Source organism: Balaenoptera acutorostrata, chromosome 8 (assembly GCF_949987535.1).
Source record: "Balaenoptera acutorostrata chromosome 8, mBalAcu1.1, whole genome shotgun sequence".
NCBI classification, from domain to species: Eukaryota; Metazoa; Chordata; class Mammalia; order Artiodactyla; family Balaenopteridae; genus Balaenoptera; species Balaenoptera acutorostrata.
Window position 1 is genome coordinate 86,669,457 of NC_080071.1, and position 22,156 is coordinate 86,691,612.

General features: G+C 41.6%; 1 protein-coding gene and 3 non-coding genes across 5 annotated transcripts; all 4 read right to left on the reverse strand.

The window, feature by feature from the left end:
• Window positions 1–12,027: 12,027 nt before the first annotated feature.
• Window positions 12,028–21,533, reverse strand: NCL (nucleolin). Of its 2 annotated transcripts, none has more exons than XM_007184714.2 (14): window positions 21,370–21,533; window positions 20,164–20,280; window positions 18,463–18,940; window positions 17,881–18,093; window positions 17,685–17,771; window positions 17,361–17,502; window positions 16,589–16,713; window positions 15,546–15,669; window positions 14,873–15,030; window positions 14,254–14,377; window positions 13,933–14,066; window positions 13,276–13,402; window positions 12,723–12,946; window positions 12,028–12,541 (listed from the first exon to the last, which is right to left on the reverse strand). In XM_007184714.2, the coding sequence occupies exons 1-14, from the start codon at window positions 21,385–21,387 to the stop codon at window positions 12,465–12,467; spliced, it is 2,148 nt and encodes a 715-aa protein (XP_007184776.2). In that variant the 5' UTR covers window positions 21,388–21,533; the 3' UTR covers window positions 12,028–12,464. The 2 variants fall into 2 exon arrangements, with proteins under 2 accessions (XP_007184776.2, XP_057406753.1); XM_057550770.1 differs by lacking the exon at window positions 21,370–21,533 and adding an exon at window positions 20,478–20,561.
• Window positions 13,084–13,217, reverse strand: LOC114238224 (small nucleolar RNA SNORA75). Its single transcript, XR_003623648.1, has one exon. It is a non-coding gene; the product is annotated as a small nucleolar RNA SNORA75 (small nucleolar RNA).
• LOC114238228 (small nucleolar RNA SNORD20) lies at window positions 13,774–13,853 on the reverse strand. Its single transcript, XR_003623650.1, has one exon. It is a non-coding gene; the product is annotated as a small nucleolar RNA SNORD20 (small nucleolar RNA).
• On the reverse strand, window positions 17,577–17,646 carry LOC114238227 (small nucleolar RNA SNORD82). The gene has a single exon (XR_003623649.1). It is a non-coding gene; the product is annotated as a small nucleolar RNA SNORD82 (small nucleolar RNA).
• Window positions 21,534–22,156: the final 623 nt, after the last annotated feature.

Sequence of the window (22,156 nt, forward strand, 5' to 3'; positions counted from 1 at the left end):
TTATCCACAGTAGAACTTTCAAATTTGCAGTCAATCCTCTCAGACCCTGCCACTGCTTTATGAACTAAGTTTATGAAATATTCTAAATCCTTTGTTGTCGTTTCAACCATCTTCGCAGCGTCCTCGCCGGGAGTAGATTCCATCTCAGGAAACCACTGTCTCTGCTCGTCCGTAAGAAGCAACTCCTCGTCCGCTGAAGTTTTATCATTAGATTGCAGCAACTCAGTCACATCTTCAGGCCCCACTTCTAATTCTACTTCTCTTGCTATTTCCACCGCATCTGCAGTTACTTCCTCCACTGAAGTACTGAGATATTGGAACACAGATTTTCAACTGCGAGGAGGGTTGGAACCCCTAATCCGTGCATTGTTCAAGGGTCAACTGTACTTTGCCCAGATCCATCAGAGGAATCACTATCTATGGCAGCTATAGCTTACGAAATGTATTTCTTAAATAATAAAACTCAGAAGTCGAAATTACTCCTTCATCCGTGTGCTACAGAATAGATGCTGTTAGCAGGCATGAGAACAACGTGAATCTCGTTGTACATCTCCATCAGAGCTCTTGGTGACCAGGTGCATTGTCAGTGAGCAGTAATATTTTGAAAGGAATCTTTTTTTCTGAGCAGTCGTTTTTAACAGTGGGCTTAAAATATTCAGTAAACCATGTTGTAAAGAGATGTGCTGTTATCCAGACTTTGTCATTCCATTTATAGAGCACGGGCAGAGTAGTTTTAGCACAATGCTGAAGGGTCCTAGGATTTTTGGAATGGTAAATGACCGTTGGCTTCAACTTAAAGTCACCAGCTGCTTTAGCCCCTAACAAGAGAGTCAGCCTGCCCTCTGAAGCTTTGAAGTCAGGCATTGACTTCTCCCCTCTAGCTTTGAAAGTCGTAGATGGCATCTTCTTCCAATATAAAGCTGTTTTGGGAATTCCCTGGTGGTCCAGTGGTTAGGACTCCATGCTTTCACTGCCGAGGGCGCAGGTTCAATCCCTGGTCCGGGAACTAAGATCCCGCAAGCCATGTGGCATGGCCAAAAAAATAAATAAAAAATAAAATTTTATTTTTTTTTAAAAAAGCTGTTTTGTCTACATTGAAAATCTATTGTTTAGCATAGCCACCTTCATTCATTATCGTGGCTAGATCTTCTGGATAACTTGATGCAGCTTCTATATCCGCACTTGCTGCTTCACCTTGCATTTCTATGTTATGGAGAGGGCATCATTCCTTAAACCTCATGAACCAACCTCTGCTAGCTTCATACTTTTCTTTTGCAGCTACCTCACCTCCCTCAGCCTTCATAGAATTGAAGAGAGTTGGGGCCTTGATCTGGATTAGGCTTTGGCTTAAGGGAACGTTGTGGCTGGTTTCGTCTTCTATCCAGACCACTGAAACTTTCTCCACATCAGCAATAAGGCTGTTTCACTTTCTTATTATTCATGTGTTAATGAGTAGCACTTTTAATTTCCTTCAAGAACTTTTCTTCTACATTTACAACTTGTTTAACTGGTACCAGAGGCCTACCTTTCAGCCTGTCTCAGCTTTCGATGTGCCTTTCTCGCTGAGCTTAATCATTTCTAGCTTTTGATTTAAATTAAGGGACATGTGACTCTTCCTTTCACTTGAACACTTTGAAGTCATTATAGGGTTATTAATTGTCCTAATTTCAATATTGTGTCTCAGGGAATAGGGAGGCCCAAGGAGAGGGAGAGAGATGGAGGAACAGCCGGTAGGGAGAGCAGCCAGAACACACACGTTTATTGATTAAGTTTGCAGTCCTATGTGGGTGTGGTTCGTTGTGCCTCAAAACAATTACAGTAGTAACATCAAAGATCACTGATCACAGGAAATTCCCTGGTGGTGCAGTGGTTAGGACGCCTCGCTTCCGCTGTAGGGGGCTCGGGTTCCATCTCTGGTTGGGGAACTAAGATCCCGCATGCCTCACGGTGTGGCCAAAAAAATAAAAAAGGCAAAGATCACTGATCACAGATCACCACCACAAAAATAATAATCATGAGAAAGTTTGAAATATTGCTAGAATTACCATTGAACAGTTTGAAATATTTCAAGAATATGACACAGAGACACGAAGTAAGCAAATGCTGTTGGAAAAATGACGTGAATAGACTTGCTTGACACAGGTTGCCACAAAACTTCAATTTATAAAAGATGCAATATCTGCAAAGCACAAGTCAAAGCACAGTAAAATAAGGTGTGCCTAGGGAGTTCCCTGGTGGCCTAGTGGTTAGGATTCCGGGCTTTCACTGCCGTGGCCCGGGTTCAATCCCTGGTTGGGAAACTGAGATCCTGCAAGCCAGGTGGCATGGCCCAAAAAAACAAAAGGGAAACAAGGTGTGCCTATACCATTTACATTCTACCAGCAATATATGAGTTCTAGCTCTATATCCTTGACCACATTTGGCATTGTCAGTAGTTTTAACTTTAGCCACGTTGGTGGGTATGTAGTAGTATCTCATTGCAGTTTTAATTTGTATTTCTCTGATGACGAATCATGTTGAGCATGTTTTTATGTGCTTTTTTCCTAACCAGTATCTTCTTTTTTAAAGTGTCTGTTCAAGACTTTAGTCTCTTTATTGGGTTGTCTTTTTATTATGGATCTTTAATCCTTTATTATTTTGAAAATACATATGTACTGTGAAATACATATGTATCAGAAATACATATGTATTGTGAATATTATCAGAAATACATATATATTGTGGATATTTTCTCCTAATCTATGGCTTGTCTTTTCATTTTCTTAAGTGTCTTGTGATGAGCAGACATTTTAATTTTGATGAAGTTCAATTTATCATTTTTTCCCCATTTATGGTAAATACTATTTGTGCCCTAAGAAATCTTTCCTACCCTTAAGTTATAAAGACATTCTCCTTTGTTTTCTTCTAGAAGCTTTATAGTTTTAGGTTTTGTATTTAGGCCTGTGATCCATCGTGAATTATTTTCGTGTATAGGGTGAAGTAAAAGTCAAGCTTCATTTTTTAAAATATGAATACCTAGTTTTTTAAACCCCACTTGTTAAAAAGGCTATCTTCTCCCCATTAAATGTCTTAGTACCTTTATCAAAAATCAACAGACTGTGTATATGAGGAATTATTTCTGGACTTTCTAGTCTGTCTCATTTTCTCTATATTTATCCTTAAAATAGTAACACAGTGCCTTGATTACTGTAGCTTTATAATAAATTTTGAAATTATTTAGTATAAGTCCTCTGGCTTTCTTTTATTTTTCAAGACTGTTTGGCTATTCTAGTCCCTTGCATTTCCATATAAGTTTTAAAATGATCCTGTTGGGACTTCCCCGGAGGTCCAGTGGTTAAGACTCCAAAATTCCACTGCATGGGGCACGGGTTCAATCCCTGGTCAGGGAACTAAGATCCCATATGCCGTGCAGCACGGCCAAAAAAAAAAAAAAATTATGCTGTCAATTTCCGTAAAAAAGTTTGCTGAGATTATGATGATTGGGTTGAATCTATAAATGTGGAGAAGACTGACATCTTAACAATATTGAGTCTTCCAATCCACAAACATGGTGTATCTCTCCAGTTATTTATTTAATTTCTTTTCACAATGTCCTGCTCATCTTTCATTAAATTTATTTAAGTATTTTGTTTTTATTAATGCAATTATAAATTGCAGTTAAATTTTTTAAAATTTTCCAATTGCTTAATGCTTTGTACATAAATACAACTGGTTTTTATATGTTGATCCTTGTTATATAAATCCTTGTAAACTTTATAAAAATTTTGCTTTTTAGTGATAGTAGTTATTTTGGCAGATTCCTTGTTATTTTGCTACATAGACAATCATATCATGCGTGAATAAAGAACTTTAGTTCTTGCTCCCCAGTATTTTTCTTTTTTTTTTTTTTTGGCCACGCCACAGGCGGCTTGTGGGATCTTAGTTCCCCCACCAGGGATTGAACCCAGGTCCTGGCAGTGAAAGCACCAAGTCCTAACCACTGGACCGCCAGTGAATTCCCTCTTGCTTCCCAATCTTTATGCCTTTTTATTTCTTTTCCTTGCCTAATTGCACTGGACTTCCAATACAATATTAAGTAGAAATAATGAGAGGCAACATCCTTGCCTTGTTCATTATCTTAGGGAAAAAATATTCGACATTTCACTATGTAACATGATGTTAGTGGTAGGTTTTTCATAGATGTTCATCAGTTTGTTAAAGTTTGTCAAGCTTTGTTTATTATGAATGTTGATTATTGAATGTTGACAAATTTCTTTTTACTTTTATTTGGACAATTGTATATTCTCATTTATCCTATCATGTGGTGAATTACATTGATTTTCAAATCTTAACTTTGAATTAAGGATACACCCCACTTGGTCATGATGTATTATCATTTTAATATATTTCTACATTTAACTTGCTAATATTAAAAGGATTTTATGTTTATGTTCATGAAGGATATTGGGTTATTTTTCTTGTAATGTCCTTCTCATACTTTGGTATCAGCGCTCATAAAACAGATTGGAAATTATTCCTTCCTATATTTTCTGAAATAGGTTAAGATTGGTGTTGTTTCTTCCTTAAACATTTGATAGAATTTACTCACAAAGCCATGTGGGCCTGGGATTTTCTTTGTGGGAAGTTTTTGAATGATGAGTTCAATGTCTTCAGTAGATGTAGGGATTAGCTATTCAGATGTTCCATTTCTTTTTGTGTCAGTCTTGGAAAGCTGTGTTTTCAAAGAATTTGCTCATTTTGTCTAAGTTGTTAAATTTATTGGCTATTTGTTTTTTCATTTCTTTTTTCTTATCAGTCTTGCTATCAATTACACTAATCCTTTTCATCCTTCCAGTGAACCAACTTTTGCCTTGATTTTCCCATATAATTTTCATTCTTATTTTTATTATTTCCTTTTTCTGCTTATTTTGAGCTTAATTTTCTCTTCCTTTTTTACCTTAAGGTGGAAACTTAGATCACTAATTTAAAATCTTTTTCCTTTCTTTTCTAAAGCATTTAAAGTTATAAATTTCCATCTAAACACTGCTTTATTTTCATCCCAAATGTGTTTTCATTATCATTCACTTTGTAATATCATCTAATTTTTCTTTTGATTTCTACTTTGACCCATTCAGAAGTGTTTTGCAGAAGTGCACTTAATGTCCGAATATTTAGGGATTTTCTAGGTGTCTTGTTATTGATTTCTAATTTATTTCTATTATGTCAGAGAATATGCTACATATGTTTTTCAGTCTGAAATTTCTTGAGCTTTGTTTGGTGGCCTAGAATATTTTGGTGAATGTTCAATGTGCACTTGAAAAGAATGTGTATCCTCACGTTGTTAGGTCTAATTGGCTAAATAGTGTTCAATTCTTCTACATCACTACTGATATTTGTCTACTTACTTTATCTATTACTAAGTGAGAAGTGTTAAAATCTGCAACTGTGATTTGCAAATTTGTCTATTTTTCCTTTTAGCTCTGTCCATTTTTGCTTCACATATTGTAAGACTGTTATTAATATACATTCAGGATTGCTATACATTTCTGATAAATTGACCTTTCTTTCATTATGAAACGATGCTCTTTATCTTTGGTTCTACTCGTTTTGAAATCTACTTTGTCTGACGTTGATATAGCCACAACAGATTTCTTACGCCTGGTGTTTTCATGGTATATCCCTTTCCATCTTTTTCTGTCAACCTTTTTCTTTGTATTTAATGGGCGCCTCTTGTAAACAGCCTAGAGTTAGTTCTTGTGTTTTTCATCCAGTTTGACAATCTCTACCTTTTGTTTAGTCCATCTTCACTTACTGTAATTACTGGTATGATTGAGTTTAAATAAACTATCATTCCACTATTTGTTTTCTAGTATCCCATCTAATCCTTGTTCTTCTACCTTATTTGGGGTTATTTTTTAACATTTCACATCTTTGGAATTAATATTCCATATTCTCTATTGCCTTGTATTATTTTATTTAATGTTTGCTCTAGGGATTACAATACTCATCTTTAACTTATCACTGTTTACCTTAAATTAACATTATACTAGCTTAAGTGTAATACTAGAATCTTAAAATCATGTAACTTCATTGACCTACTTCCCTTAGTTTGTGCTATTTTTGTCATGTACTTTACTTTTACATATATTATAAACCCCAGAATATACGTGTATGTTTTTTGCCTTAGACAGTAGTCTCTCAAAGGGTAAATTATTTACCATTTCCGGTGCTCTTTATTTCTTCTGGAAGATGCAGTTTACCATGTGATATCATTCCCTTTCGGCATGAAAACCTTTCTTTAGCATTTTTTGAAATGCAAGTGTACTTACTGGTGATGAGTTCTCTCGGCTTCATTTGTTTGAAAATGACTTATTTCTCCTTTATTTTTGAAGAACACCTTGTAGATTTAGAATTCTAGATTGATATTTTTCCTTTAGCACTTTAAAGATATCATCCATTGTCTTATAATTTTCCTGATGAGACTTAGCTATCATTTTTCTTTTTTTTTTAAGTATTTGCTTATTTATTTATTTATGGCTGTGTTCGGTCTTCGTTTCTGTGCGAGGGCTTTCTCTAGTTGTGGCAAGCAGGGGCCACTCTTCATCGCGGTGTGCGGGCCTCTATCGCGGCCTCTCTTGTTGCGGAGCACAGGCTCCAGACGTACAGGCTCAGTAATTGTGGCTCATGGGCCCAGCTGCTCCGCAGCACGTGGGATCTTCCCAGGCCAGGGCTCGAACCCGTGTCCCCTGCATTGGCAGGAAGACTCTCAACCACGGCGCCACCAGGGAAGCCCCCATCATTCTTACAGATGTTCCTTTGCACATAATGGGTCTTTCTTGCCTGGCTTTATCTTTGTTGTTCAGCAATTCAGTTATGATGTGCTGAGGTGTGTATGACTTTCTTCTCGGGTCTGTAGGTTGTTTTTCATCAATTTAGGTATTTTTAAGCCATTACTTTTCTAAGAGATTTATTTCTGCCCACTCATTCTTTCCTCTCCTTCTTGGACTCAATTACACATGATGGACAGTTTGGTATTGTCATTGAGGTTCTGTTCATTTTTCTCCCAACTTTTTCTCTTTGAGCTTCAGTTTGGATCATGTAGGGGAGGAAAAATATCTTTTCCCTCTACTCTTCTAAGTTCTTGGCTGGAGCCCTGTAACAAAAGACAGATTAAAAAGAGAGAAGCATACAAATTTATTTAATATAAGTCTTACATGACGTGGGAGCCTTCATAAGGAAATGAAGACCTGAAGAAGTGGTTGAACCTTAGTACTTTTATGTTAGATTTGAAGGGTGGAGAGTTGTGGAAAAATATGATAGAACCCCCAAAAAAGGGTATAAACTGAGTGTAGTAAACTGGGGGAAACAGCAAGGCCTGCTCCTTCAAATTCCCTCTTGGTGTCCCTCTGTCTTCAGAGATAAGGTCGATCCTTTCCTCCGGGTATAAGGAGGGCACCTCTCATATGAGGGTTCTATGACTTGCTTCAGGGGAAGCTCTGCAAGTCCTTCCTGCACCTGCTGTTTCTCAAATTCCTTCAGCTTGAAATATTTAATATGCTATGATATCGTATTTGGGGGTAGCATGTTTTGACCTCTATATTACTACTGGTCTATCTTCTAGTTGACTGATACTTTCTCCTACTGTTAAGCCTTTCTAGTGAATTTTTTAATATAGTTTTCAGTTCTAGGATTTCCATTTAGTTCTTAGAGTCTCCATCTCTCTCCAGAAATTCCCCATTTCTTCATTTATCTTTTCCTGTAAATTCTTTAACATATTTACGACGATTAATAAAGTCCTTGCTTACAAATTTCAACATGAGTTGTTTGCTTTTTTCTCAATTGTGGACATTTTCATACTTCATTGCACGTATAGTTAGTTACCTTTTTCTTACTGGACATTATGTATGACATATTGCAGTCTAGATTGTTACCTTCCCCTGAACACTGTTGGATTTTGTTCTAGTAGGCAATTAAATTCCCAACACATTCCCCCATTGATTACGTGGGGGCTTAGTTTCAGGCTTTAGGTTGTGTTAGGGTGAGTCTATTTTAGTTTTGCATTTTGCTCTCAGTCCTAGGGCTTAATCCACGGGCCTGGAGCGTGCTGTTACTTCTAAAGTATGATTCTTCCGAGTTTCAAAGAAAAGCTTGGTGTTTATCAAACACCTCTAACTGGGCAGAACTTGAACTCCAAACTTCTCTCCAGCACCAGGTATTTGCTGGAATCTGTAGCCAGCTATTTCACCTTTCCATTGTTTTCCCCTGTGCTCATGAGACTCTTGCCCTGCTTATCAATTTAGGATTCAGCCAAGAATTTGAAGGCAACTAGTATGCATATTTTATGGCTTTCTCCTCTGTCTCCCTCATCTTCAGGAAAGTTTCCAGACTCAAACTCCAACCTGACTTCTCAGTTTAGTAAGACTCCCTTTCTGCTTAAACTCTATGCCCAAAAGTTCATGCTAATCGGGGTGCAGGGTGGGGTACCCTCGAGGGGAAAGCTGGTTAAACATGTATCTCCTCCCGTGTCCTTACCTTCTTTCAAGGATGGTCTCTGCTCCAGTTTCTAACTGGTATTGTTTGGTCTTCAACACCTTCAAAAGTTGATTCTTATATTTTGTCGAGTTTATAATTATCAACAGGAGGGTTAGTCTGTTATAAGCCAATCCATCATTACCAGAACCAAACTCCCTAACTGTATTTTAAATGTAAATACATCTTGTGGAGGGGGAGGTCCAAGAGGGAGGGGATATATGTATACATATAGCTGATTCACTTCATTGTACAATTGTAAAGCAACTACAAATTTTAAAAATGTAAATACATCTTACCTAATGTATTAGTGAACACATACACAATTCTATCACAAATGATGTACTTTAATATTTTAAAAACTTTTTTCAATATACTTGATTTCCCTTATGCTTTAAAAAAAAAAAAAGTATTTGAAAACATTACTCTGAAAAGGTTTCAAAAGCTTTACCAGACTCCCAAAAGAACTCCCAACACAAAAATGTTAAGAACTTGAAAAATGTATGTTAAGAACTCCTGGCCTTAGAGAGTCCCTCCTGCTGCTGCCATAGGTTTCCCGCAGTTGGGGGAAGGAGTTTCTCCAGGATTCATTACCTACTGAATACCTACTATGTGTCAGGGACTGTCCTAGGCCCATGGGACAGAACAGTAAATAAAACCAACACCCTCCACTCAGAGGTTGGCAGGAACATGAGCGTTCTTTTCACATTTCCATGTAGAAGGACCAGCAGGAGAGTCTTTCTCCTCCAATGACAGGGTTACCTGATGTGGAGGAACAGCCACTGGCTCATATAGATTAATTGGATAAAATCCTGTTGAGAGGCTCTACTCCAGATTTATTTGTTCTCATCCCTCTTCATCCCGGCCTACTGTCACAGACCCTCCACCCCTTTCCTGTGGGAGAAAAGGACGTTGCAGGCGGGCAGGAGGAATGTCAGGTGCTGCAGGGAAGCCATAAACTAGGGGAAGACCAACGACTGGATTTGCAGCCTTTGGTCACTGGCACCCTTAACGAACTCAGTGCTGAGGTGGGGACAGAAGCCACACTGCTGGAGGCAAAGTGGGAGGCAGGAGTGTGGTCCTTCTCGAAGTCTGGCAATAAAGGCTAGAGGGAACGGCTAGGCAGGGAGGTAGGCTCAGGAGACAAGCTCTTTTGGGATGAGAAAAGCTTTGGCACTTTTTAAGGCTGAGGGCAGACAAAGATTGAGTTACAATGAAGTAATTAGTGGGCCAAGTATGGGTAAATGGGACAACACTGAGACAAGAGCACGGGACAAGCATTCAACGAACTGTAGTTCTTGTACCCAACCGGAATCCACTTTTTTGGTGGGGATTCCACACCACCTCTGTGTGCTGAGTGCACTTCCTGCAGAGTCCCAGACCCTATCACTACTTAAACTGAGTTTGGAGTTGAAGACCCATTGGCCTGAAACAATCTTCGGCTTCCTTCTTGACGCCTCTGTCAGGTGTCCACATCCTTGTGGATGTGCTGCCACCTGCTGGAAGAATGATGGAAGTGGCGACAACCATTTGCCGTAGGGAGCTGCTTTTCTAAAATGGCTGCAAAACCCTCACCCAATCCAAACCAGAAACCAGAGGAAGCAGGGAGGCCTAGGATTAAGAAGTCTGCAGGACTCCCTGCGTGCAAGTCCTAGAGCTCTTCTGCCATCCGAAAGGGTAACCACCCTCCATCCTCATCTTCTTTCCACTGGAAGTCAGCATAATACCCCTGGCTGGAATAACTAGTAATACACAGGGCTGGACTGTTTCCTTCACTTGAAAGAAAAACAGCAGTTCGGAAGAAAGAATCCTGTTTTTCTGCTCTTGTCTTGCCCCACAGCAAGTTACAGAAAGGCTGAGATAAAAGCCTGGCACACTATGGGTACAGTATCAGCACCATTAGCTGCCAGTGGGTTTGCAAGGTGGGTTCAGACTTTTATCTCAATGCAGGCCCTACCCTAGGAGGCAAGAACTCCTGCAACTGCGCTGCTAGCAGGGTCAGGTTCAGTGCCCCCTGCCAAAGGGAACCCACCAACACCCCACTACCACAGGGTCTTAAAAGTTAATACAAGGTACTGAATAAGCACTGGCTCTGCCAAGCTGGCAAATGCTAATTCATGTTCCTGGATGGCCAAAGAGTCTACTAGGCTTTCAGGTTTAAACCCAGAAAACAGCTGCAGCGTAATGAAGAAGGCCCTGCAGACCCAAAGACCAATCTCACAGGCCCCTTCTTCAAATTCCAGTTTGGGACAGACTGAGCTGCCATTAATGACATAACTTTTCACTTGCTCAGCTAAAACTCTACTCAGCCTTGCTTTAAGACATAACACACTTTAACTCATGAGTAGCCCTAATGGGCTCCAACTAATTAAACTTTTAATTCTAGAAAAATATAGGCTGCCAAGGGTTCATTTTATTATTTTTTTAATTTTTATCAGAGTATAGTTGCTTTACAATGTTGTTAGTTTCTACTGTACAGCAAAGTGAATCAGCTATACGTATACATACATCCCCCCTTTTTTGGATTTCCTTCCCATTTAGGTCACCACAGAGCACTGAGTAGAGTTCCCTGAGCTATACAGTAGGCTCTCCAATGGTTCAATTTAGTTTTTAGGTTTGCCTGACCAGAGGATGTCCCTCTGCTGGCTTGATTTTTCTTCCCAGCAGCACCCAAACTTCCAATCTTCCACCCCTTCAAACCAGGTTATCTGTCCTGGTCTGTGCCTTTAGTACTTACAACGGACTTGACTTGGTGAGTGGTGCATGATACGCACAAGGTTTAGATTCCCTCATCCTGCCAGCAGCTCATAACCAGGACAAAACTAATTCAAATCCTTTAGTTTGCCCTCTAGTCTACCAGTACCATACTCTTGAGTTGGCACATTCTGTACCATCTTGCGCATCATTTTTCAACTAAATATATCATGTTAATCGCTTGACCTAGGCCTTTCATGTGACCTTCAATTGGAAGTGGGGGGTGGGCAGGGAATGCTTAATAAGCCAGAATGTCTGCATTCTCACCTTTGGTGCTAAACCAAAGGCCTTTCTTGTTGGTTTAACCCGAGGGTGCTGGGGGAATTACAAAAGATATTAGGTCCGTTGGCTAGACTGGTAGTTTCCTCTCCAGCCTCACAGTCCCAAAGCCTCCATTGTGGCCCATTCATCCAGCAGGAATTATACTCATCAGTCATTGCTCTCGCATGTGTATCTATAGGAGGCCGGACCAAAGTGCTCCTGGCCCTCTTTCCAAAGCACTTTTTCAGGACACCTAACCCCTCATGCCTGTTTCTAAGTGGGATAAGGCCACAGCGGATTTCCAATGAGCCTTTCACGTGACATACACAGGGCTGCAGAAAGTTGGTCACCTCACCAGCCATTTCACCAAAACTTATGGCTGGGATACTTGAAACCAAAGCATAAGCATTTTCACAGGGGGTGGAGGAGATCTGGAGTGGCACAACTGATTTGCCATGCTCCACTCTCAGTGATATTCCAGGAGAAACACTCTAGGACAGGAAGTACAAGTCTGGCACCAGAGTTTAGGACTTTTAATTTGTCCCAAAGTTGCTAAAGCAAAAATCATGATAAAACATTCTGCTTTTCTTTATAACCCACCAACGCAAAAAAAACAAAAACAAAAACAAAAAACCAAAACCAAAAAACTCCGTAGGAAAAAAATGGTTTTGTACATGGGAGGAAACAATATAAATTCAAAACTTACAGATAAGGGTTAGCTCTATCACTCATCTCTTTAAAAAGTTTTTACGAATATCCAGTCAACACCAACAGGGTTATCTCCCTTGAAATGTTATCTATACGGATTTCCAAGTAGACCACAGGGCTGTATACTGTCTTGGAATGTCCTCAAGAAGGCTCCGTCATTGAGCAGGTAACAGAGTAAAAACCTCAGAGTCCTTTCTTTCAAATGGAAGAGGGAAAGACAGGCATAGAAGAAACTATTCAAATTTCGTCTTCTTTCCTTGTGGCTTGTGGTCTCCTCCTCCTCCTCTGCCTCCTCGGAAGCCTCCTCTCCCTGCAGGAAGGCAAGCCATCATTGAAGAGTGGCTGCAAAGCTGCCAGTTATCCCCTCCCCAGCAAGATGAGTGAGGACGTGAGGACTGATGCAGGAACCTGGACCTGCAGGCTCAGGTTCCGAAGTGCACAGCCACGTGCTATCCAGTGTACACAGTTGGGTAGGCCACCATGCTCCTTACCTCCAAAGCCTCCCCGGCCTCTGCCACCAAATCCACCTCTGCCACCTCTGCCACCACCTCTGCCACCGAAGCCACCTCTGCCTCCTCCTCGGCCACCGAAGCCACCTTCACCCTTAGGCTTGGCCCAATCCAAAGTAACTTTGTTTCCATCAATTTCACCATCTTCCATGGCCTCCTTGGCAGCTTTGGCCTCTTCCTCACTGTTGAAGTCTACAAAACCAAACCTAAAAACACCAAACGAAATTGCTCATTATAAAGCCAACACATGGAACAAATGCCAAGTTACTCTCACATGTTGGATGGTGATACTTAACTGGGAAAAGACCCAGGTGAGGGCAGTTCCCTATGGAAAACTGAAACAGAATGTCCCACAAAACAGCTGAATATACCTCTGTGAAGACAGAAGGCAACAATGCTAGCTCTGTGAATTGTCTCTTCTTCTCGTGCGAATCCTAAACTGTCACCGATCGACAGAAAGGAGCTCAATGAGAAGACGTCTTAGGTGGGAGCTCTCCACCTGGTGGACGCCACACGTCCCCTGCATCTTACTTACCCCTTGGAGGATCCAGTCTCCCGGTCAGTGACTATCCTTGCACGAATAGAGCCGTCAAACGACTCCTTTAATGTCTCTTCTGTAGTATCCTCAGACAGACCTTTGACAAACAGAGTTTTGGATGGCTCTGGGAAAGAAAAAATAAAAATTGTACTTTTTATTAAAGTCACAATTCATAACAACATGCTGGACTTGCATGTTGCAGTCTAGTATCTGACTACTGGCTAAGAATGCTCATCTTAGCAAAAGGTAGCCTTTCACTTTGAGTGTCTGAGGAAAAGCAGGTAAAAGCAACTTGGTCAACTAACGTTTAAAGCAAAGGGCTTAGACCAAATGCCATGTCAAGTTTACACTGATCACCAGAGCAGTTGAGAATCTTTTATGGAAAACAGGAGAAGCAGCAACCCAAGCAAGTGAAAGTAGTTCTAAACCAGGCAGCTACAAACACCATATAAGACAGTAAACCCCTGGCAAATATGCTGCTCAGTGTGGACTTAGCTGGATCAGAACTTGACTATCTAGAGGACTTTTCTTGAGATTTCATCAGTTATTTCTCAGATAATCAGTCATCATATCCAGTATCATTTACTCAGCAGCAACGGAAACGTTCTAGATCTGAGGACGCAACCACAACATCTTGTTAATGAAGTAACTTACGGCTTCTTGCATTAGGTGATCCCCTGGGTCCTTGCAACTCCAGCCTGATGGCTCTGCCCTCAATTTCCCTTTTATTACATGAATTTAAAGCTTCTTTAGCATCTTCAAATGACGCAAATTCTATAAATGCATACCTGAGGATAAAGAGTCAACATTTAGAGTAAGTTACCAAGCGCACAGCTCCTCTGATGCCACCAAGCCTTTTTCTTCAAACACTTAAACGGTGCAGCTTCTACTAATGGCCAGGAGAACATGATTTTACCTCCACAAGATACTCTTAAAAGCCTGTAACTGACAACATAAAGATACTAATTATTTTACCCTTTAGATTTGCCATTCTGGTTCTGGGGCACTTTGATAAACGTTGCCTTCTCAAATACTTCCTGAAGAGTTTCTTCCGTTGCACTATAGGAGAGGTTGCTTAAAACCAGGGTTTTTGATTCACCTACAAATAAAGACATGTCAAATTAAGACTGAAGCAGTAGTTCCCAACTACAGTCACAGCTATACATTGTTCTTAAAGAATTTCTGAGCTTGGGAGAGTTAACACACCAATGTTGATACAAGTGGAACCCTACCTGGTATTCAACGTATCAAGTACCTACTATGTACTGTTACATGCTGCTTCCTTCCACTCCTACTGTTCAGATGTAAGCTGACTTGCAGCCCTGTGTCTTCCTAGCATATTCTAATTTTTAAATGCACACGATCTAAGTCCTTTACAGTATAAAACGTGCAAAGGAAGCTAGATTTATCTGTGTTCTAGTACAAAGATTTCATATAGCTCTCATTCAAGACACTCCATTACAAATACAGGTATAACTTGCTGATCTACATCTATATCCAATTTATCAGTCAACTTTATAAATTACAAAGATGCAAAGGATTTCTTTTCCCTCCATCAATTCCAGAACCCTGTAGGAAGCCTATAAATTCTTACCACTCCAAGTGCTATTCTTTCCACCTCTATAGTCTTGACTTTGACCTTTCTCTCCGGTATAGTACAAGGAAATGGATCGCCCATCTATCTCTGTTCCCTGCTTTTCTTCCAAGGTTTTCTCTGCATCAGCTTCTGTCTTAAATTCAATATAAGCAATCCTACAAAAGGTAAAAACGTTAAGAACTCACTTGATTTTTAAAACCATATTAATTCTCTTACACAAATGTTTTTAATCTCAGCAATATGCCCGTATTTCAGATGAGTACAATAAAAATGCCCTTTGTTTTATAGTAATTGAAATGTTCAAGGTTTCTGCCATCTTCCACTTTTCAATTTAAACTTTCCTCCCACTACAGAAAGTTTGCCAAACACTTCTAGGAAATTTGTTCACAGTAAGTCCACCTCACTACAATAATTAATTATTTCCAAAACATTTACTGTAAGCTAGGCACATACATAGTATTTTATACATTAGCTTATCTTATAACAAAATCACTCTATTTTATCACTTAAAGTACATCATCCCCACTGTACAGATGGGTGACTGACGTAGGTTACAGAATAATTAATTTGCCCAAAATCACGAACACAGGAACATTAAATCAGCATTTCTTTTATAAATTAGTAAAGTTCATTGATTTTAACGAAACACTGCAGTAAACACGAAACATACCCTTTACTCTTCCCATCCTTGCTGACTAATCTGATCTCCACAGCATCTTCAAACACTTCTTTTAATTCTTCCTGAGTAACTTTATAAGGAAGATTTTTAGCCAAAAGTGTTCTCGCATCTCGATCTAGATTAAAAAACAAAAACACAAAAATGAACTGGATGGCTTAAAAGACCATTTTCCCCCCAAAGATCACCAAAGACTGACCAATGTAAAAGTTCTGTTTAAGAAATAATTTTGAGGGACTTCCCTGGCCGTCCAGTGGTTAAGACTCTGCGCTCCCAATGTAGGGGGCACGGGTTGGATCCCTGGTCAGGGAACTAAGATCCTGTGTGCCACACAGCACAGCCAAAGAAATAAAAAAAAAAAGGTTAAAAATTTAAAAAAAAGAGATTCTACAATGTAGAAGGCACTCTGCCATTATGGAGATATAGCAGTGGCAAAACAAATTGCTGTCACAGCTGACAACAAACTATGCACTGAATATTTAAAATACAGCTAAATATTATGTAGTATATAGAGAGGAGATGTTCAGTATTTTTCAGTTAAAATGATCATAAAAAAAAAAAGTGTAGGGAATTCCCTGGTGGTCCAGTGGTTGGGACTCCGAGCTCCCACTGCAGGGGCATGCTTCGATCCCTGGTCGCAGAACTAGCATCCCACAAGCTGCACGGCATGGCCAAAAAAATTTTTTTTATTTTAAAAAATTAAAAAATAAAAAGATCATAAACACACACTTGAAATGTGACAAGTGCATACAGAGAAGGGTAAAAGATGCAAAAGGAGTAGTTAGGGATCTGCTCTAGGTCCAGTGAGGAAAGGACTCTGTATTAATTTAGGTACATCTAACCAATTATTTTTTGATTAAGTCTAGCAAGCAGTGCCAGGCCCTGCTGTAAACATTTAACATTCTAATTCATTTAATCCTCACAACATTATGAGGAAGCCAAAGGAAAAAAAGTTAAACTACTTACCCTGGCTTGTCTACATTAGATTAAATACATAACCATTAACAAGTATCATCATTACCTAAAGCTTTACATACCTTTCTTACTGTCTTTTCCCTTTGGTTTTTCTAGTTTAATTTCATTACCAAAGACTTTTAAACCAGTGAGTTCCAAGGCTTTTTCCAGGTCTTCAGCAGATTCAAAATCCACATAGCCAAACTTCCTTTAAGGCGAAGAGGACAAAAAAAAGAAAAATAGAAAAAAAAAAGTTACAGGTGGGGGGAAAAAACAAAAAACAAAAAAACCCACCAAACAAGAGCCACGTAACACATATTCTGGGCGAACAGTAACATTAATATGATGGTGCAAGCAAGGATTAAAAAGCACCTATACAATTAACAAAATTGAGTCAGGCTCTTTTAAGCTGAGGCTACAGAGCAGGATCTAAGTACCAAGACCTGATGCAAGTTCACCTCTGAGATCTTCATTAGTTATGCTGTGCCTTAACAACTGATAGCAGATGACAAAAAAAACCTGTTTAAGCACTAAGATAAGAAAATCCTGTCTGATTAAAAGCATTCACTATTATGGCTTCTCAGGTCTAACAGATACTTCTAGGATAAGCATCAAATCTCATTATTAGAAACTAGACCATGCTATATCAAAAGTTAAGGAAGACTAGGGAAATTTCAATTTGGGGGTTTTACAATTTGATAGTCTAATGATTTAATTCATTAATGTCTAATCTTTGAAGACTTTAACATACTCACATTTAAGGATAATGGGCTAAGGTTCTAAAAGGGGAAGGAAAAAGCATTAGCAGACCCACGAGTATCATGCAGAACTACGGCGTAGCTCCCCCATACTTACCTAGACACACCAATTCTGACATCAACAACTGCAAGATCATTTTTAGCAAAAAGGTCACTGATACCCGTTTTCAATTCAGGAGCAGATTTACTGAAGTTCAGGTTTCCAACAAAAAGATTGAAAGATGTAGTTGGTTCTGTGGCTGTACAAAAAATTTACTCAAATTAGTCTATTTTCCAGTATATTTGACTATTAGTCAAATTATTTCTGTACATAGCACATCAGCACATTGCAATATAACATCAGGTTTCAGTATTAAGTCCCTTTGTTGTTCATCACTTGTGCTATTACGTTATTTCCCAACCTCCCAATTCTCTAAGTTACCTTCCACCTTCTGTTTCTTGGCTTCAGGAGCTGCTTTTTGTTTGGTCATTTCCTTCTTTCGTTTTCCAGGTGCTTCTTTGACAAGTTCTGGTCAAGATTGCAAACAATCTATGTCATCCACAAGTAGCCACACATACCCAAGCATCTCCTTTAAACAAAACTCATGCCAATGTACTTCAGAATCTAACTTGATTACCTTCCTCCTCCTCCTCCTCCTCTTCCTCCTCCTCCTCGTCATCCTCTTCCTCCTCCTCGTCTTCATCCTCCTCCTCCTCGTCATCCTCCTCATCCTCATCGTCATCCTCTTCATCTTCATCTTCAGCAGTGCTCTTTGCCTTCACAGGAGCAGCTTTTGCTGGAGCTTTCTTTCCTTTGGCTGGTGCAGTCTCCGTAGCTTCTTCTTCAGAGTCTGAAAGAGAAGCCACCTAGTCAAAAACTCAGAATTATCCCAGTTCTATTCCTAGTCCTAGGAAAAGCCAAAGGAAAATAAATGTAATCTTGTCCATGCCAGTGTGCTTAGTTAGTTGCTATAGGAAGAATTAACAAATCACTTGGAAGCAAAATTCTACACTGTGAAAAATACAGGATGAGCTGTTTGAAGCATGTTACTCAGGAGCAGGCAATCATGCATGGGTACCACACAGGCACCACTAGTGCACCACAACCAGCCCAGAGAATCCCTGGGATGATTCGTCAGGAGTATCGCATTACCACCCACACCTCGCCCCTAATGTATCTTGCAAACAGAAGCCCAAGGACTCCCAATACAATGCCTTACCATCCTCGTCGTCCTCATCCTCCTCCTCGTCGTCTTCATCGTCATCTTCGTCCTCGTCATCCTCATCATCTGAGGCAGGAGCAGCAGCTGCTTTCATCACCGCTGGCTCGAATTCATCCTCCTCCTCCTCTTCATCATCCTCATCCTCCTCTTCACTGTCGTCTTCATCTTCCTCATCACTGTCTTCCTTCTTGGCATTCTTGCCGTTCTTTGCTCCCTTGGCTGGAGCGGCTGCTCCCTTCTTACCAGGGGTTGCTACCAATGCTTTGCCTGGTGTGGCTCCCTTTTTGCCAGGTGTTGCTACTGCTTTGGCAGGTGTAACCGTCTTCTTGGCTGGCGTAGCGGCTGTCTTTTTGCCAGGGGTGACAACTGCTTTCTTTGCCGGTGTGGCAACTGCAACCTTTTTTGTTGGGGAAACCATCATCTTCTTTGCTGGAGTTGTGGTAGCCTTTTTGCCTTTTTTCTGAGGAATAACAACCTTAAGAATAAATAAAAACCAACATAGGCCTGTTTCCAAACTCAGAGAGCCTTGGTCCCATAAATGAATGCTAAATTCTAGCACTGCCTCTAGTTGAAGACCACATGCACTAGAGGTTAGCAAGTTAAGCTACAGGGTCAAGTAACATGTCCTTCTGTACACCTGAAGCCACAGTCCTCATCCTGCAGCACACCCTAACACGGACTCTGAAAATAGACTGTCTGGATGCCACTGCGTGGGCTTCGGCAAAGTTTTAAAACTTAATCTTAAGCCTCAATAGTTTTCCCATCTGAAAATAACTCAACCTTATACATTGCTTTACGGATTGAGTTGATGTATGTAATTAAAAGCCTTACACATAGAAAGGACTACCTGTTAAGTATTATTAAGTTATTTGGGACTCTCAGTGGGTGGAGGAATAAAGTTCACTGAATGCTCATTCTTAGGACCAAAGAGAAAATGAACATCAAATAGTCAAGCTGTACAGTCAATCGTTGCAAAATTAATACAAAGAGTGAACACATTAGCTTGATAAAAAACTGTCATTTATCTACATTTAAGTCACACTCAAAACCACATTTTGTTGCCTATTGGTTTTATCAGGTTATGTGTGTCAAAATAAAATCTTTATTAAATTCTAAATAAGAAATATGAGCAAATACAGCAATTAGTTGTCTTTACAGCGAGCCAACAGTAGCTGGGAGTGCTAATTAAGTGCTAACACAATGGGAGGTGGCAACGCTCAATCCACACATTATAACAGTGTTTAGTATTATCAAGCCCATATAGGATAACAGAGACCAATTAATCCTACCTAGAGACCAGAAGAATCTGTTAAGGCTAACCTCAGACCTAAATACAATGCTCAGAGCTGCCACTCGCAGGACAGTTAACTGTCCAGGCTGTTTCTCCAGCTGGTACGTGGGGCTAATGTGTTCAAAGTGGAAAACTAATAATGTATTATTGCATTATATCACACCAAGCCCTGCAGAGGGCACATGAAAACTCCACACCTTTCCTCTCAAGTTCATTCAAACACTTACTCTTATGGTATCTTGACAGGTCAATAAAAACTTTGTGAAACGCTGGATCATTACAACAGGTCATATATGAATGAATATAATCCTATTTTTTGCCAGTATTTTCAGACATCCAATATCACGTGCTTTTAACTCTCCATTTTGTAGTTTAACACAATTCTGCGTTAAACTATATACAATTACCTCTTCTCCACTGCTATCATCCTCTTCATCTTCTGACATTTCCTCATCTTCACTATCTTCTTCTACCTCCTTTGGGGGAGGAGCCATTTTCTTGGGGTCACCTTGATTTTTACCGGCCTAAAACGGACACATTACACATTACACCTCCCACATTTCAGGCCATTCTTCAGAGTAAAACTGCAGTCATCTCCCTCAGAACCCGCTCTTCATACTGTTAAGTACAATTCACATAAAAACTACTCTTCATACCAATGTTAACACAGGTGAATTCTCAACTTCCCACATATTTCCTGTCAAGTTCTTCAAAAACCAACCTTAGGATAAAAACGCAACTTCAAGAAAACGGTCCCTCTCTTCTTGCTGCCTCCTTTAAGCACACCCATTTTAAAAACTATACATCCATCCAGAATCGAACCTTGCATCGCGGCACAATTTTTCAATAGAGCCTACAATCGGACCACTGTAACAGCTAACAATCCACGGCCCTTCACCCGGGGAAAACCACCTTACAAAAGCCTTTGGGGTAAGTTGTGCTACCCAATCCCACCACCCTCGTCTGAATTTTAATTAAGGCAGTCTTAAAAATAAAAAAAAAATCCACGTCTTAACCTTTAGTCTTCCATTAAGTTTTCCTTTCCCAGGTTATCAACCCCGCCCCTTTCATCCCCGGCAGGGCCACGTGGGGGTAAGTCGCAGGCCACCATGTGCGCGCAGCCCGGCGCAAAAAACACGCGGCAGGGCCTCCTTCCGGAGCCCACCTGCCGTCCGCCCGCCCGCCCGGAGCTGAGACCCCGTGGGCCGCCGCTCTCCGCCCCAGGGCCCTCAGCAGGCACCAGGACCCACGCGGCGCGGCCCACGTGGCGGGCCGCGAGCCGGGGCACGTGCGTCAGGAGGCGGGGCTCCGCTCGGACCCGTCGCAGGAGTTTGGCCTCATCCGTGCGGGGCCCAGCGCCCCCTTCCCGCGCTCAGCCCCCAAGTCCTTCCCCGCCGCATCCACCATCCGCGGCACCTGCCGAAGCTCTTCACGTCGCTACCACACAGCCAAAAACCGCGAGACCTCCCAGCTAATCGCGCGAGACTTCCCGCACTATGGCGCCCTCGAAGGCGCCCGGGATGGCGCGCAGGCCCTCCTCCTGGCGGCGCCGCGCGCGCGCTCCTCGGAAAACAGGCCTTGACGTCCGTGCTCGCGCGGGCAAGGCCTCTTACCTTTGCAAGCTTTACCATGATAGCTGCTATGACTGCGGAGTGTGTGGCGAGCGAGTGGCGCAGATGAGCCCAGAGGAAACGAAGCAACGTCGATGGCGGCCGCTGATCGCAGAGCTCGTACGTTTGGCTGCCAGCTAGAGCTCGAGACTGAGGCGAAAGACTGAGCCTGCCCAGTAATCGCCTCTGGAAAGGCGACGACGGCGCCCTCGTGACTCCGCCACGACCAACCAGAGTTCGCGTCCCTCCCATAAGCCAATCGCGAGCCTCTACCTGAGAACGGCGTGGGGCGGGGCACGGGCAGGAGTGGGCGGGCAGAGGAGGCCAGAGAAGGGGGGAGGGGATTCGTGGCGGCGGCCTGGGGGCGGGACTCGCTTTGTGCAAGGCCAGCGCTGATTGGGCCGTGGGCGCGCGGTTCCCGGAGTGCCCATCCACAGCCCGCGCTCGCGGCGCCTGCGCCTTGGGACGGACATTTTTGGCGCCGCGTGTTCCTAATTCCCGGGCGGTGGGTAGCGGTGGTTTGCGGCTACCCAGTGTGTTCGGGTCTTGTCGACTGTGGCGGTCTTGAGTTTCCTGGGCGGCTTCACGCGCGACCCCGGCCCGCACTCCACGCAGAGCCTCCTGGAGGCAAGAAAGATAAGAGTTTGCTCCGTTTTCTAATTAGCCCGAGACCGTCGGGAATTCAGGGTCCACCGCGTTGAGGGCCCACTTTCGTCCCGCCCGCTAACGAACCAGGAGCCAGAAAGTCCCCCTGTCTGCCGGTGACTCCCCCCGGGCCACGTGCCTGACG

Excerpts from the sequence above, each read along its gene's own strand:
- NCL (XM_057550770.1), bottom strand. The coding sequence starts at position 20,546 with ATGGGTGTGCTTAAAGGAGGCAGCAAGAAGAGAGGGACCGTTTTCTTG. Across the intron at positions 20,281-20,477 it reads AGTTGCGTTTTTATCCTAAG|GCCGGTAAAAATCAAGGTGA; the intron begins GTTGGTTTTTGA and ends TGTCCGTTTTAG. Across the intron at positions 12,947-13,275 it reads GAGACTGGATCCTCCAAGGG|GTTTGGTTTTGTAGACTTCA; the intron begins GTAAGTAAGATG and ends TGGTGTTTTTAG.